Source organism: Anomalospiza imberbis, chromosome 6 (assembly GCF_031753505.1).
Source record: "Anomalospiza imberbis isolate Cuckoo-Finch-1a 21T00152 chromosome 6, ASM3175350v1, whole genome shotgun sequence".
Taxonomy (NCBI): Eukaryota; Metazoa; Chordata; class Aves; order Passeriformes; family Viduidae; genus Anomalospiza; species Anomalospiza imberbis.
Window position 1 is genome coordinate 37,871,180 of NC_089686.1, and position 14,787 is coordinate 37,885,966.

Sequence of the window (14,787 nt, forward strand, 5' to 3'; positions counted from 1 at the left end):
TGTCTTTCAGGTGACTGTTGTCCAGATTTCTTTTCAAGTGTGGTGTTACAGTTTCCCTTGATGTTACAGTAGAGTTCAAACACAGAAATTCTCATTTTCTCATTTTTATTCAGTTTAGTGAGTACATTTTAGAGTTTTGCAGCTGCTGTGCAGACAAATAGTTTTATGATACTTGTTCAACAATGTTCCCGAGGAACTCCCCTCCCAGGTAAGCTCTCTGCTGAGGAAGAACATTCGCATTTGCTGGGAGCAACTATTCTATAATTCACAGTCTTCTGTAATTCAAGTAACTTTCCTCCGTAGACAAGTCAAAACTTGTGTCAGATTGGTCTAAACCCATCTGAGTTCCTCACAGAAGTGCTTCCGAAGCAGTCACCTTGCGCTCCCCACAGTCAGTCGGAAGCAGCAGTGCAGAGTGCCTGTCTATATTTCACTCAGCCTGTGGAAGGCTGATGGGGTTTTTTTTAAGAATGGGAGAGTCAGCACATTTCACCTGTAGTTGGCTGAATGTTGCTGTGAGGTTTTTTTAAACTACATTAAGGCTTTGGCGTGTGACTGCAATTAGCTACGTGCTGATCAGTGGAGCGTGCTGCTGCTCAGTAAATGCAATGGCACGTGGCCCGACACACCCTTGAGTGACACTTCATTGTCTGTGACAAAGCTCCCAGGTTTTCTTTTGCAAGCAGGGGAAACAGAAGAGGTGCTCAGGCTATATGAACCTTCAGAGAATTTTGAAAACCAACTAGCCAAAAACCTGATTTGGGGGGTTACTCCATGCATCTGGTGGGTGCTAATGGGAGGGCTCTTCTGAGTCTTCTTGTTCTTGCTGCTCCTGGTCGTTCCTTAGAGTTCATGTGAATGCTTTTTTGAACAATGTCTGCATTCCTGCAGACCTCCCTCTTCTTGCCATTTAATTAGAGATTTTTCTTTGATTTATTTACAGTCATAGTACTATGGTATTTCATAGAACTATAGGATGGTTTTTGGTTGGAAGGGACCTTGAAGATCATCTACTTCCAAACCCCCTGCCATGGGCAGGGACACCATTTTTGTTGGAAGTGGATCTCAAAATAGCTCTAAAGGTGCCCAGTAGGACATTCCAGTCTCTGGATTTTAAAGGTCCCTGACACAGTAATTCAGCTTCATAATGTCTGTTTGTCCAGATGACTGCAGTCTTTCATCATTCTCTGCATGTTCAGAGTTTGGAAGAAATTACTGTAACTAAGTTGCAGTCATAATTTTAGTGAGATATTTATTTCATCTGGTTAGCACAATAAGAAAAAATTTTCCTAGTATTCTAGTAATTTGACACTCAGATCAATTCCAATTGACTAACTGGAAGCTTACTGACATTGTGATTCTGAATCTGTAATGCACAAGGAGGTCTCTAAAACAGGGTTGACATGGGACTGGAAGTCCTGACAATTCCTTTTATTGGCTGCTTTGAAGTGCTTTACATGATTTTGAAACAACCAGTCATGAGCTTTGCAGCTTCCCTGGCTTTGATAACTTGCTGTTAGCATATGCAATCAGGGGTATAGATTGTATAATTAATGTAATTCAGCTTCACTGCAGTTTGCTGTCATTTGTATCATTGTGTCTGTCAGGAATCAAATAACTAAATACTAAGAGTGAGAACTGGTTTGGTAGAATATTCACAGACAGATTAGAGAAGCCCAGCTCTGCCTTGCAATGATATACTTGATAGGATAGGGAAAAGTAATGTTTAAATTTTTAATTTAGACCAGATCTCATGTTTGAGATGTTACAGGAATTAACACAAGTGAGAAGTTTGGAACTGTCAGCAGGTAAAAGAGCTTGAGATACTGCAAGAAATTTGAGTGATGCCTATAAAGCAAAAACACCCCAAGCTATATAAAAATGTTTCTCTGCTGAGCTTAAATTTTAGTTGCTTTGGTATGTAAAAGTTGAAGAATACTGAGAGCAAATCACTAAACTTGCAACCACACAGATCCTCCTCACTGAACAACCTCAAACATAAGAGTACCCATGAAAATACGAGATGACTCTTGCATGTTTGCATCAGGATGTAGTGCTGATTACAGGAGCACACATTGTCTCTTTTCCAGTGTGGTATCACTGAACACCCAGTGTACAGTTCCGAGTACTCTGAAAAACATCATCTCTCACTATTTCACAATGTGCTTTGAAAGTCATTGTAGGCTTTTGAAATCATATTCTTGATCTCTCAGCTCCCTATCTGTACAATAGAAATTACACCTCTTCACAAAGGTCTCATGAAGAGGAATTTAAGCTTGCCAAGGTGCCACAGTGATGTGTAGATGTTGCTATGGTGATTTGCCAGAGAAAAGTCAAAGTGAGGAACAGTCCCCCAGCATTTGTGCGCATAAAGGTACAAACAAATATAGGACCATACAAGAGCAAAAGGAATTGAACTGCTGCTCATTTTTAAGGTCCTCCCATCAAATGAAATGAGGCAGCAATCGTCTGGGGAAAAAATGGTGGATATTTACTCTGCATGAGCATACATGAGCCTAGTCCCACAGTCACTTTTTCCCCCTCTGTCCTAAACTCACCTGCCCTCAAATTATAGGATGTATTCACAGGAACAGATTCAGTATCTATGTAGTTTAGAGACAGAAATGCTTCCAGAATCAACTGTGCTGTGCAGCAGCAAGAGACTTTCATCTGGCTCCTGCCTAACATGTCCAGAGGCAATTGATTCTCTTAACAGCTGCTGGCTGTCAAAGGAAAGACGGAAAGCAGCATCGATCACAGCCATGGGGACCTGGGCACTCCTGCACTTTTCCCTCTCTAAAGTTGGGATTGTGTGTTTGTGGGGAGAAACAACTTGAAGTAAAACACACTCCTATAAAGCAGAGCAAAGAATGAATGTATATGTAATCCAAAATGAATTTATGTGCAATCAAAGAACCTGCTAGCTGTTTGAAACATACTTCTGGCTCAATTTTACTTCAAGAAATGAGTACTTCGCTGGAAAACAAGAATAAGTGAGATATTTCAGCCCATGACGCCAGTAGAAGCGCCCTGAGGCCAGAGCTGCTGACCTTAGCTGTCTGTAACAGGATCTCCCACCCCTGTGCACCTCCAGCACATCCAGCAGCGTGTCAGCCGCAGTCCTGGGAGGTCACTTGCGGCGCTGGCTGTCACTTGGCGCTGTGACACGTGGAAGCACACGTGCCGGCGCCAGCCGCCCGCGGCGTGGGCAGGGGTGGGCGGCCCCTGCCTTTCCTGGCCGGCCCGGGGCCAGGGCAGCGCGGCTCCCTGCCTCCCTGCCCGCCTCCCTGCCATGGAGGTGCTTCTTCGGTGCGGACTCGGAGTTAGGAAAGGCTCGTACGCCGTCTAGGAAAGGAGGGGCTAAAAAGCTGCTTTAAAAAGTTGTTTTCTAAATGTTTTCAAATGTCACATATGCTTTGTAGACAGAGTTTAATATCAGCAAGCTGGCTGGTTGCCCCTCAGGCGGCTGGTTTGTAGACGAGGTTATAACTGCTGTAAGTGGGCTGCATGTGCGTCTGTGAAATGACTTCCATGTTGTCTGTGCTGTTGGTGTCTCTCAGTCCTCAGGCTCAGTTTAAGGCAAAGCAGAGAGCTGAGGCCAGAAGGTAGGGAAACCCAGTGCTCATGCCATCCTGGACCATTCCCTAGCCTCCCTTTGCCCGTGAATGAGGGCACTGGGCGGGCGTGGAGCCGTGCCAATGGGCACATCCCGTGGTGGCGTGGGCAGGTGGCAGGGAAGCCCCCGGTCTGCAGAGACAGAGACACGGCTGGCAGTGCGGAGTGTGGGCGGGTGCCCGGTGTGCCAGAGCTCTCTGCTTGCAGGGCACAGGTGAGCTGCACGTACCCAGCAGGTGCCCAGCCAGCTCAGCTGTGGGCTTATCATGTTTTTGAATTACAGGCTTGCTAACCAGCAGGGGTACGTGAAACCTCTCCTCTCCAACCTCTCCAAAAGTCACCCTCTGCCTTGCCTTTCCGTGAGTGAAACTCTTACAGATTTCCAGCTGCTTCAATAGCTGATACCTGCTTGTAGACAAAGCAGCACCCTGGGGCTTGCTCCTGCTATGTGAGCCAGCAGGATTTGGGTAGTGGGATAAAAACTTCCTCCTTCCTTTGGTGACAGGAGTTTTAAGTGCCAGTAGCTATCGAGTGTCTCCTCAGTTGTCAGGCTTCGGCCAAATTGATCCTTGGTGGTTTTAACTGAAGCTTCATGGAAATGAGTCCTTTGAAAACAGTGAGGTGAGGGAGGCAAAAAGTGGAGTAAACAGGAGGACATAAGAGAGAAGTCTTTGTTCTTGTGTTCCCAGAGCAGCCCAGCGTGGTCTGGGAACAGTGTGGTGTCCCCAGCTAGGAAAACAGCACCTCTGTCTTTGAACTTTCCTGACCTTTTACGTTATTTCAGTCTCATTCTCTAGAGTTCAAGGTACTGGCTGTGCTTCAGGAATTCACAAGCATAAACACTCATCAGTGTGGCTGGCACTACGATGAGATGAAAAGGGAGTTGAGAAGGGATAAAAAACATCCAAAAGCCAAACAAAAAGTGTACAGGGTTTGTAAACAAATCATGTAGAGCTTCCCCAGTGCTGCCCAGAGTGCCCACATCCTTCCGCCCTCCCTCCACTCCAGGGCTCAAGGCTCCTTCAAACCCACAAGGGGCTTCTCTCATAATTTTAATACAGCATATAAACCAGGGAGGTTTTCACCTAAGCCAAGGCAACTAAGTTAGTAGGAAATTCCTAAGTCCTTTGAGCAGCAGCTAGTTTCGCTGCAAGTGTAGTTTTTCCACAGCTTGACTGTAAATCAATTTTGTTAATCCCTTCCTGTTCCTCCCATGCACAGGGACTGATTCTGTACTGAGCTGGGCTGAGTGCTGATGGCACATCACTGCTCAATCATGAACTGGGACTGTCCTTTTTTATGCTGCATCAGTCCCTGAGTTCTAGAAAACATTTGGATTTGGTGCTACTGAAGTCTGTGCCATGTTGTGAAAACTGGTGGCATGAAAGTGACAAAGAAGTTTGACTCAGGGAACATCTCCCATCCTTTCTGCCTTTGGACTGCAATTGCTGCACTGAATGTGATAAAACCTGATTTAAAGTTTCAGCCCTAGACTGACTACCAGGTTTTGGGACATGTCAGCTGTGCCCCCATTCTGGTGCTGAACTATCTGGAATGTGTTACATGGAGAAGTGTCAAAGCACACAGGTGACCACGTCGGGATACTTCATGCAAAGTCTGTCTGCCTTGTGCTGGTGCAGCTGTACACCCAGCAGACCCTCTTTCTTTCCCATGCTTTCTTTTCCCTCCAACCTTTCCTGATAGCAGGAGCAGAAGAACAGGCTGTTACCAAGCCAGACGTGCTTTCTGGACAGATCCACCCTGTGTTCAGTGTGCACAAAGCGCCTCTGCTGCGAGGGGAGTGCGGCCAGCACAGCCTCCACAGGCTCCGTCACAGGCAGCTCCGGCTGCAGGGGCCAACCTGCAGCAGTGATAAGCATTCTTTGGGGTTTTATCTTTTGCTATTCCTCTGCCTTTGAAACATCTGTAGGCAATTAAATCCATAATTCAGCCTCTTGGGCAGCAGGCTGACACATATGGAATAACATGTGCTACATACAACCAGCTGCAGTTCCTGTAACAGATGCTAAGTCCAGCGTGTGCCATTCCCTGTGACTTGCAGGCCACCTGCAAGACTCTCCCTGTCACACATGGCAGAGCCCCAGGGAGCCTCTCAAGCCTGTGGGCATGCATGCAAAACTCCACCTTCCCCCTTCAGCTCCTCCTGGGACTGAGATCCTGGGCTGGCTCCACAGTAGCCTTCAAAGTTGGTGCTGGCCCAACTCTTGGTATGCTCAAATGTACCTTTTCCTCGGGTAGACTTGACCAAGCCATTGGTTGCTTACACATCCATTTGAGGAAATCTGGTCTGTTCTCTCTCCTCTCCCCTCTCCTTCCACCTCCTTCCCTTGTCAAGTTGAATACATTTATTGTCATCAGCCACAAATACAAATTTGGTCTAATTTTCTGACCTGGAGAAGTACATGAAGCACAGGTAAGTTCACACCTTGGAGATGCTATATTTAAACTACATCTTTACTAAAGCTGGAATCACCATGCTGTTTATCTGTGTGGTCTCCTCTGTTCTGGACACTCCACCTTGAAACTACAATTATACTGCAGCATCTGAAAATCGGATTTTTTTCTTGGTTTAGTCTTCTCTGAATCCTTTTAACTTTGCTGAGTTTGCTTATCCTTTCCCCCACCTTTCAAGAGCTGTTTGCCCAAAGGGGTGCTTTAACATATGAAGGCTGGGGCTTGGATTAACTGTTATCTACTTTATTTAGTGGGCTTGTGCCACTGCAAAGTAGCTGGGTAGGTCCTGTCTTAATGTACTCAAGGAAATGGTGACTCAGGCCCATGTTCCAAGACTGTGTGGGAACTGCTGGGCAGGAATAAGGAAAAGGCTGAAGAAGGAGCTAGAAGGAAATCATATGAATTATGCTGGATTTAGGCTTGGGAAATATGCAATTGATAGTGCTTGTAAATGTGTTTCCATTGCAATTGGTTTCTAATGTGAGGTGACCTGATAGGCACAAGCTCATCATAGGGAAGTCAGAGAAAACTGCACATGCAGTAGGAAGCTGCTGGATAGGGAAGCATCTCTAGAAGTGTCTGGCAACACTGGTTGTCCCACCCTCTGACAATGGAGTGTTTTTTCCCAGGCCAGTTGTCAGCGGCAGAGCTGCCAGAAGCTGGAGCTGCACCCACAGCCAGCTGCTTCGCTTGGCCTTGCAAGGCAGGGCACAGGGACAGGAAATCTACAGTGAAATATACCTGGGGCAGGACACTGTCTTTGTGTGTCACCATCGACCTGGCACTCCCAAGTGCCATGGTTGTGAGACTGCCTCCAGGCAGCAATTATATTCCTCCCACTTGGTTCATCAGAGGCAAGCAACCCCCACCTTTGTGTAGCAGTACAAACTCTGGGCCATGTAGCAAATGTTGCAGAGTGCCATCTCTCCTCACTCACACGGCCCAAGTTCAAATCTGGGATGTTAACCTTTTAAATTCATCAACTGACCAAAACATGACCAGTGCCCAGACTCACAGGACACAATAAAAGCCTTGAGAGAAAGAAGTTAACGAAATAGCTAAGTGTCTTACTGACTTGAAGATGCAGTGACAGGGCAACAGCAGCAGGCTGCCACACTCACCGCTTCTGATGAGAAAATGGGGTCCTTTTTTTGGAAGTCCACTATAAAGAATTCCTTGGGAAGAAAATGGTAGTTCAGTGGAGTAGTGTACCTGTGCTTAAAAAGTTTTTCAGGGAAGAAGAAACAGCCACCAAAGGAACATTGCTAGTGCAGCTGCCTTGTTCACAAGCATTCACTGTTTGTCTTTTACCAGATGTGGAAAATCATGGAGCCAACCCAGGCTAGGCAGGACAAGGCAAGGGGCTCTCTCTGTGCAATGGCAATGGAGGTTGCTCGTTGCACATCTGATATTAATTCCTGTCAGTGGCATCTTTGTGCCTGTGAAGATTGGAAAGGTGTGAAGATGGTTTTGTTTTATCTGGAGTTATTCTGGAATCTGCCCCCCATCTTGTACTAGTGAGGGAGTGCTTCTCTGCAGGTAAATTCAGTCTTTAACTCTTTAATTTTCCAGCTGGAGGATACCCCAGCCCCCAGGGTGCAGCTGCTCAGTGAGAGCCTCCACAGGAAAGTGCATTTTTCTCTGGTCTGTTATCCCTGTCTTTAACTAGTGGTGTATTCAGTTGTTTCAAATAATTTTCACTCCATCACTCAAGTCTTGAGGCAGGTTATACTGGTAGGTACAGTGATCTGCTGGTCCTGAGGGAGCTGGTAACTGGAGGAGTGGGAATGTGCACATTACCCCTGTACACACCACGTGGGGCACAAGGCAGAAAAAAACAACTGACTCCCTTACTGTAGCCAGCAGATCTGGCTGCAGCTGCAGTTGCTTGTCTGTCCACTATTACTTCTTGGAAACAGCAATGCCAAATTACACTCAGAATGAAAATCCTTTCACCTGCCAAGGAAGAATTAAATTTCTGTGCCTGCCATGCAGAGTTTGGAGGGTTGGCTTGTGTCTGTTGTCAGTACCAGCACTCCACAATCAACAGGAGCTGGAAAGAGAAAGTCCCTGAATCCCCTTTTCTCAAAGGGAAAAAGAGTCAATCGGGTTCTTCCACTAGATTTGGCAGAGGCATGCTGCTCAGCAAGATGATTTAAAAAACCAAAACAAAAACCACAAAAAAATCCATAGGAACTTCAGCAGCATTAGCAGTTAAGGCTTTGTTTAAAAAAAATCACCATTAAAAAAACCACAAAAAACAAACACCCACAAAAAAACCCAACAAACAGAACCACAAAAAAACCCAAAACCAAAAACCCAAGACTTCTTAGTTTGAACTCTAAGTCCATAATGAAAAAGACTAACACCAAAGTACATGAGACTGACTTTGTCAGTTTGTTTTATTACTGGGCACAGCACCGTACCACTTCATATGCATACAAGCCACAGTAATACAAACAGTCCCTAGCCTTTTTTTAATTAAAAAAACACATGGCATTTGGGAGGAGCCAGAGTCCCAGGGGTCAGCTCTCAAGAGCTGTTTTGCTGCAGTTGCAGTAGCAGCAGTTTTCTCACAAAATACTGTGGGTTTTCATGCTGTTAATATGCGAAGCTGAAAAGTCTGAGCTCGCAGCAGTGCCTCTGCTTAACACGATCAAGAACGGCTTTTCAGCAGCTCACAGGCTTACAAGAATGCTCACTCATGGTGCTCTGCAGTCAAATGAAGTGTGCCAGACAGACACCCCTGTATGGAACCAGAACCCTCAAATGCTTCTACAGAAACCCATGTCATCCTGAAGCACCTGAAGAGGTTTATCCAGCACAGGACTAGTTAAAACTCTCCTGCATCCTGACAGTTTTCCTGCAGGCAGCACAGGCCTCCCACACAGGCAGGACCTTTACTTACAGAGTCAGTTATGTCTGGAGCAGCACAAGGACAGTGAAGCTTGGAAAAAAGCTTGTCATTAAAGCAGGCTTAGCTCCTCGGAAAACGGATTTAAAACTAGAAGGCACAAATGCAAGATTGAGTGTGGGCTGCATACCACTGTGGCATGTGAGTAGTTTAGATACCCCTCCTAAGAGGAAATGTATCACATAATAAATACAGTATGACATTTCAGAAAATAAGTGCATTACTGTGATCCCTCACAACATAAGGAAGTAGGATCCAGAAGAGCATAAATAAGATTGTTCACTTTATATTGCACAAACGTTCTAAAATTTAGTGTCAGGTCATTGTATTGGAGGTGGGACAAGGCAGGGAAAAAAATAAATGTTTTATTTGGCAGACTCTGCCAAAGTCTCCACCACCACACAAACAGCTTTTTGCCAGTCTGAGGTAGAATTACATACATACTGCTTAAACCCAGTCAAGTCCAGCTCAACTAGTCTTTAAAGAAAAAAAAAAGATAAGAAAAAAAGAGAAAGTGCACAGAATGGATGAGCCTCTTTCTCTACAGAAAACGAGTGCCTCAGGTTTGACTCCCAGAAGCAAGGCTTACAGAGCAGAGTTCCTATGAAGATCCCAGCTCCTCAGCTGGAAAGCAGTGATGGGTATCGTGATGCTACAGACAAGGAGTGTAACAAGTACTAATTGCAAGTCCTATAGCAAGCATTTCACTCTCCACTTCCTCCCACCCCAACTACTTGCTAGTTCTCCCTTTATTCACTCAGTCCAGTGTATTTTATCAGAGTTAAGACTGTCCCCACTGCTTTCTTCTCCCTTACATCCCTTCTATTGAACCCTGCAAAAAAATTTGCTATTTCAACCCTTAGACTTCTGAGGGACACTTGCACTTTCTTCTAGAGACTCCTCTGTGTAGTATAGACACGGGAGGATGGAAATAAGAGCCTCTTCGATGGAGAAGAGATGTTTATCCTCTGCTTGAGGACAGAAGTAGCGCATAAAGTCTGCCAGTCTCAGCAAGTACTCTATGTTATGACCAGCACAACCACTTGAGACAATGATTTGAGCTGCAATGTCCTCTTCAGATGCTGGGCCAAGGTAAGAAGGGTTCTGGGGTGTCGCAATGTAAACTAGAGCCAGGATGGGTTCCTCTGCATCTTTTTCCTGAGGGTGGAACGTCACCAGCTTGGTGTCATAGCCTCCCAGGACAGCTTCTCGCATGTTGAGATACTCGAGCGATGCAGCAATTTGTTCCCCACGGACTTCGTAGGCTACGCCCCACGTGCATGCCTGAAAGTCAAAAAGCAGGGTGGTTAGGGATGCTGTAACTGCACTGGCCTGTCTCGCCGCCCGCTAATGTTTCAAATCAAGGCTCCCTTACTCCGGGGGTTCTCCGCACAAGCGGTAAGAGGGCAGAGAAGGGTAACACACCCCACAACCCCCCACGAGCCCGGCGGGGCTCAAGAGCGCTCGGCTGCCACCACAGCTCTGCAGGTGGTGACGCGCGCACCCCCTGGCCAGGCCAGCTCCCAGCGGCCCCGGTACTCACCCCGCAGTCCTCCAGCAGCGTCACCACCCGGCCGGGCTGTGGGCACAGAAAAGGCAGCGCCGTTAGAGCCGAGCCGCGACACCGGCGCCCCGCGGCACCCCCGCCGCCGCCGCCGCCGCCGCCCCTTACCGTCTTCTCGCTGCCGCGGTGGAAGGTGTCCCCCTGCCAGAAGCGGCGGCTGTACCCGCGGATGAAGCCCACCTTGCGCGACGTGAACTCGAAGCCCGGCCTCCACACCAGCGAGCCGTACCCGAAGATCCACACCGGCGCCGCCAGCTCCGCGCCCTCCGCCTGCCCCGAGGGCGAGGAGGAGGAGGAGGAGGAGGAGGAGAGGAGCGGGCGTGGCGGCGGCTCCGGGCGCTCCTCGGGGCGCTGCGGGTCGCGCTTCATGTCGGGGCTGCGGCTGCGGGCGGTGGGGTGGCTCGGCCGCCGCGGCGCTTTAAAGGCGGCCCGGGCCGCCCGCCCCGCCCCGCCCCGCCCGGGTGATGCAACGAGGGCGGGAGGTTTCGCGGCGCCGCGCGTGGGGCAAAGCGGGGCGCGGGTTGCGTCAGGCGGGGTGCCCGGCCCGGGGTCGGCCTGTCCGGCAGCGCTGCGTGCGAGATTCCCGCCTGGGGATGCCAGGGGATCGGCCGCTGCCAGAACCCAGAGGCCGTCGGAGCAGAGCGCGCCGTGCCCAAAAGGGAGAAGCTGGGCTTGAATGAGCGGGCCGGCCTTCCTCAGGAGCCTGCCCCACACTCCCGGCCTTGGCTTTACCAGAGCCTGAGGTGCTGCGTTGAAAACCATGGAAACTGCTGCACAGCCAAGCAGTTAATGTTTAACAGGGTGGCGCGACAGCACCTGACGTCCGCAGGGCCAAGGTGTAAGGCACATAGGCAAAACAGAATAATAACATCCACGCTAATGCCAGGACGTGGTGCTGAATCCAGCTACCTGAGTGCATTTTCCCTAGTACTATATCCAGGCTGGAGTGTCAGCTTGTAATACATAACATTTGTTACGTGGAGGGGTGCAAGTGTTGTCTGTGTGTGGGATGGACACGCAGCTGTCAACCAGCTAGCTCTAGGCAGGTTGTGACAACTAAAGAAGTCCCCTTTTACATTACAAAGTAACTCCTTTTGATGAGAGAGGAGTAGAAAGAATAAGAAGCAAAATCACCAGAGTCTTTCTCATTATTGTTCTTGTCCTTTGCACTTAATCAATCTGAACGGTCTATTTACAGCCTTTTATTTAGTTTCCTGTTGGTCCCGATCCAACTGGCACCCACCTTTCCATTCCACTTAACAGGGCGTTGCAGCTACAACACCCACGGTCTGTGGTGGGTGCTCCCTGTACTGTGGTGTGGTCACCACAGGTGACGAGAGTCTGCACGGCTCTCACATCTGCCCTGCTGCTCCGTGCCGCACACAGCACGTCCTTTTCTCCTGCCCTGCACGACTGACTGTCTGACTTGTCACTGTGGATGACCCTTCACAAGGTCAGCCTCGTTACGGAGCCCAAAGCTCCTTCATTTTCCTCTCCACTTGCGCTTTTCCCAGTCACCTTCTCTGTCTTACTCAGGCTCAAAGGTATGGGGCTGGCATGGCATGCTCCCAGCCCTTCACACCACACCCCCATGCTGGCACAGGCTTGCAGCCTCTTAATCCTTTCCTGATGGTCCCTTTCCATAGGCAGAAGGTGAATCTGTCACCTGTCTGTACAGCTGCTCTATTCAGAGTCCTTAGACCAGAAAACGCTCCAGAAACTGTTCTTATCAGCTGTCTGTATCAACGCTCCACTAGGCAAAACAAGAAATTAATCTCTAGTTTTATATTTTTTCAGTCCTGTGGTTCCTGTCCCCTAACATACACGACTCCTGCCTTAGCAGGAGTTTGTCAGTGCTAAAATGAATGTGGCCTTTCAATCAAATGAAACCAGTGTCCTCTGGGAATTATACCAGTCTTCTGTGTCCCATTGTATATGTAGGGCGAGTGTATATCTTTCATATTTAGTTATTTACTTTTTTTTTCCTGCTAAAATCAAGGATATTTGAGGAAAGCCCCAATATGTAGTTAATAAAAGCATTAAAGCACTTGTCTGTAGGTGCATCCTCATTATTAAGAGCAGAAAAAGAGACAAATCAGTCTAAAAGATAAGATGAAGAAGGTCTTGCTAGGTTCTGGTCTTAGTGACACCAGTAAAAAAAAAAGTCTGACCTCTTTCTTCAGCTTTTCCCAGGATGTGAATTTTATCCATTTTCTTGGTTTGCTCAGTCTGGAGAAGAGGAGACTGAGGGGAGACCTCATTGTGATCTTCAACATCCTCATGAGGGGAAGCAAAGGGGCAAGTGTCAATCTCTTCACTTTCGTGACCAGGGACAGGACGCGAGGAAAAATCATGAAGCTGAGCCAGGGGAGATTTTGGTTGGATATCAGGAAAAAAATTTTCATCCAAAAGTGGCTGAGCAATGAGACAGGCTTCCCAAGGAAGTGGTCACAGCACCAGGCCTGTCTGGGTTCAAGAAGTGTTTGAATAACACTCTAAGGCACAGGGTGTGATTCTTGGGGTCAGGGCCAGGAGTTGGACTCGATGATCCTGATAGGTCCCTTCCAATTCAGCATCTTCTGTGATTCTGTGGTCTGAGAAATGCACTGAATTATGTGTGTGTGACAAACGAAGCTCTAGGTATCTTATCTGCTGGTACTAAGCTAAGGAAAATTGGACCGAGAATTTCAAAATTATATCACTGGGAAGTAACTGCATGCTTGCTGGTTACGGAGAAAAATTGCTCCTTTCCTTTGCAGAGCTGTCTTATTTGTGTGTCTGCCTTTGCTAAAAGGCTCTGCTGCATGGCTAAGCCAGATTTGCAATGGAGAGCCAATGTGTACAGCAAAAGCCTCAGGAGACCAGATCAAATCCCACACCAGTTAAACACTACAGGTCTCTACTGCCTGCAGTGCTGTAGAACCAGATCAATGAGGTATGAGGTTAGAAACTCCTTTTGAAGTCCCTGATTTTCTTGTGTAAATTGAGATATTGCTCCATCATTAGGAGAACAGCCTGAGGGAAGACTCTAACTGAAGTTGTAGCACATACAGCAAGAGGTTAAGAATTTTTTGTTGTTGTTTCAAGATTTCTTTCATTCATTTCTTATCTTGTCTGTACCGTCACTGTACTTTGGTTAAATAAACTAAGGGCATGAGGATCACCGGGGCAAATGCCTGAGCAGAAAAGGAGTCTTGCAGGCAGCGTAGGTGCAGCTATGTAAGTGAAGCAGGTGGGTATAAAAGAGATGGTTGGAGCTTGTGTTCAGAAGGCCAGGGGAGCAGCCTGTCAAACTGAGCCACAGGAATGTTCAAACAGGTGTGAAAGAAGATGTGAAACAGCAGTGGAGTTAACTGTTAGGGAATATGATGTAGATTTTGTAGTACAACAAAAGGAGATGGAAAAAAAGCCATAGAATTTCAGCAGTTTAAAAGTGCCTAAGGGAAAAAGAAATTGAATATAATGGTCATACTCTGTTAATATGATAATTTAAAAAAACCCTTAACAGCAGTAAGAATGTTTGCTCTGCCCTGGAACCTTTGGGGAAAAGGCAATCATAGCTTTATTTGTTACTCCTGAAACAAGTTTTTCCATGTTTCAGGAAAAGGAGGAGCTAGTTTCTCTTTAGCAGTATGTGCTGTGCTTCCCCAGCTCAAGCATTCCCATGTTAGTGTGGGGTGACCAGCAGTGCCAGGGCTGCCTGTTTTTCAGGATACTGGTGAATCACCTTAGAGCCAGAGGAACCAGCAACAGTGCTGGCATGACACATAGCAGTGGCTTGTGTGTCAGGCTCTTATTTACTTCAGTAAACTGAGGGCACATACTGGGTCTTACCAAAAGTTGATCTGTTCAGAAAATATTAGCTGAGGATAGGAGGATTGTCAGATCATTTCCAGATACCACACATCTTCCAAAAGCTTGGCACTGCTTTCCTCTCTACAATGAGCAGACAGGAGAATATAAAATCTAATTGTCCTCCTTTCCTGAAGGCTTCAGTATAGATTAAAGCTACTGGAATTGGAGATGAAGTTCAAACAATGCCACAGACTTTATAAAGAAATGTAAATCAGTGCTATTCACCTGATATTCACAAAGCCACATCCACGTGCATCACCAGGAATCTTACTCACTTCTATTTGAGGAATCCAATTCTTATGGCATTCACAAATCCCCTCCACATGTGAACACTTACCACAGAAACATGCAGTCAGCCTTGTTT

The 14,787-nt window shown here is 47.2% G+C and overlaps 2 protein-coding genes and 1 long non-coding RNA gene across 3 annotated transcripts in view; 1 reads left to right on the forward strand and 2 right to left on the reverse strand.

Annotated features, from left to right (window-relative positions):
- Nucleotides 1-14,787, forward strand: part of OIP5 (Opa interacting protein 5) — a 273,973-nt gene that overhangs the window by 130,035 nt on the left and 129,151 nt on the right. The gene's annotated exons all lie outside the window — the stretch shown is intronic.
- On the reverse strand, nucleotides 1,394-6,275 carry LOC137475787 (uncharacterized). The gene is made up of 3 exons (XR_011000078.1): nucleotides 6,110-6,275; nucleotides 5,179-5,300; nucleotides 1,394-4,476 (listed from the first exon to the last, which is right to left on the reverse strand). It is a non-coding gene; the product is annotated as an uncharacterized lncRNA (long non-coding RNA).
- On the reverse strand, nucleotides 8,465-11,345 carry CHAC1 (ChaC glutathione specific gamma-glutamylcyclotransferase 1). Its single transcript, XM_068193476.1, has 3 exons — nucleotides 10,677-11,345; nucleotides 10,548-10,583; nucleotides 8,465-10,288 (listed from the first exon to the last, which is right to left on the reverse strand). Exons 1-3 carry the CDS (start codon nucleotides 11,328-11,330, stop codon nucleotides 9,857-9,859), a joined length of 1,122 nt encoding a protein of 373 aa, XP_068049577.1. The 5' UTR covers nucleotides 11,331-11,345; the 3' UTR covers nucleotides 8,465-9,856.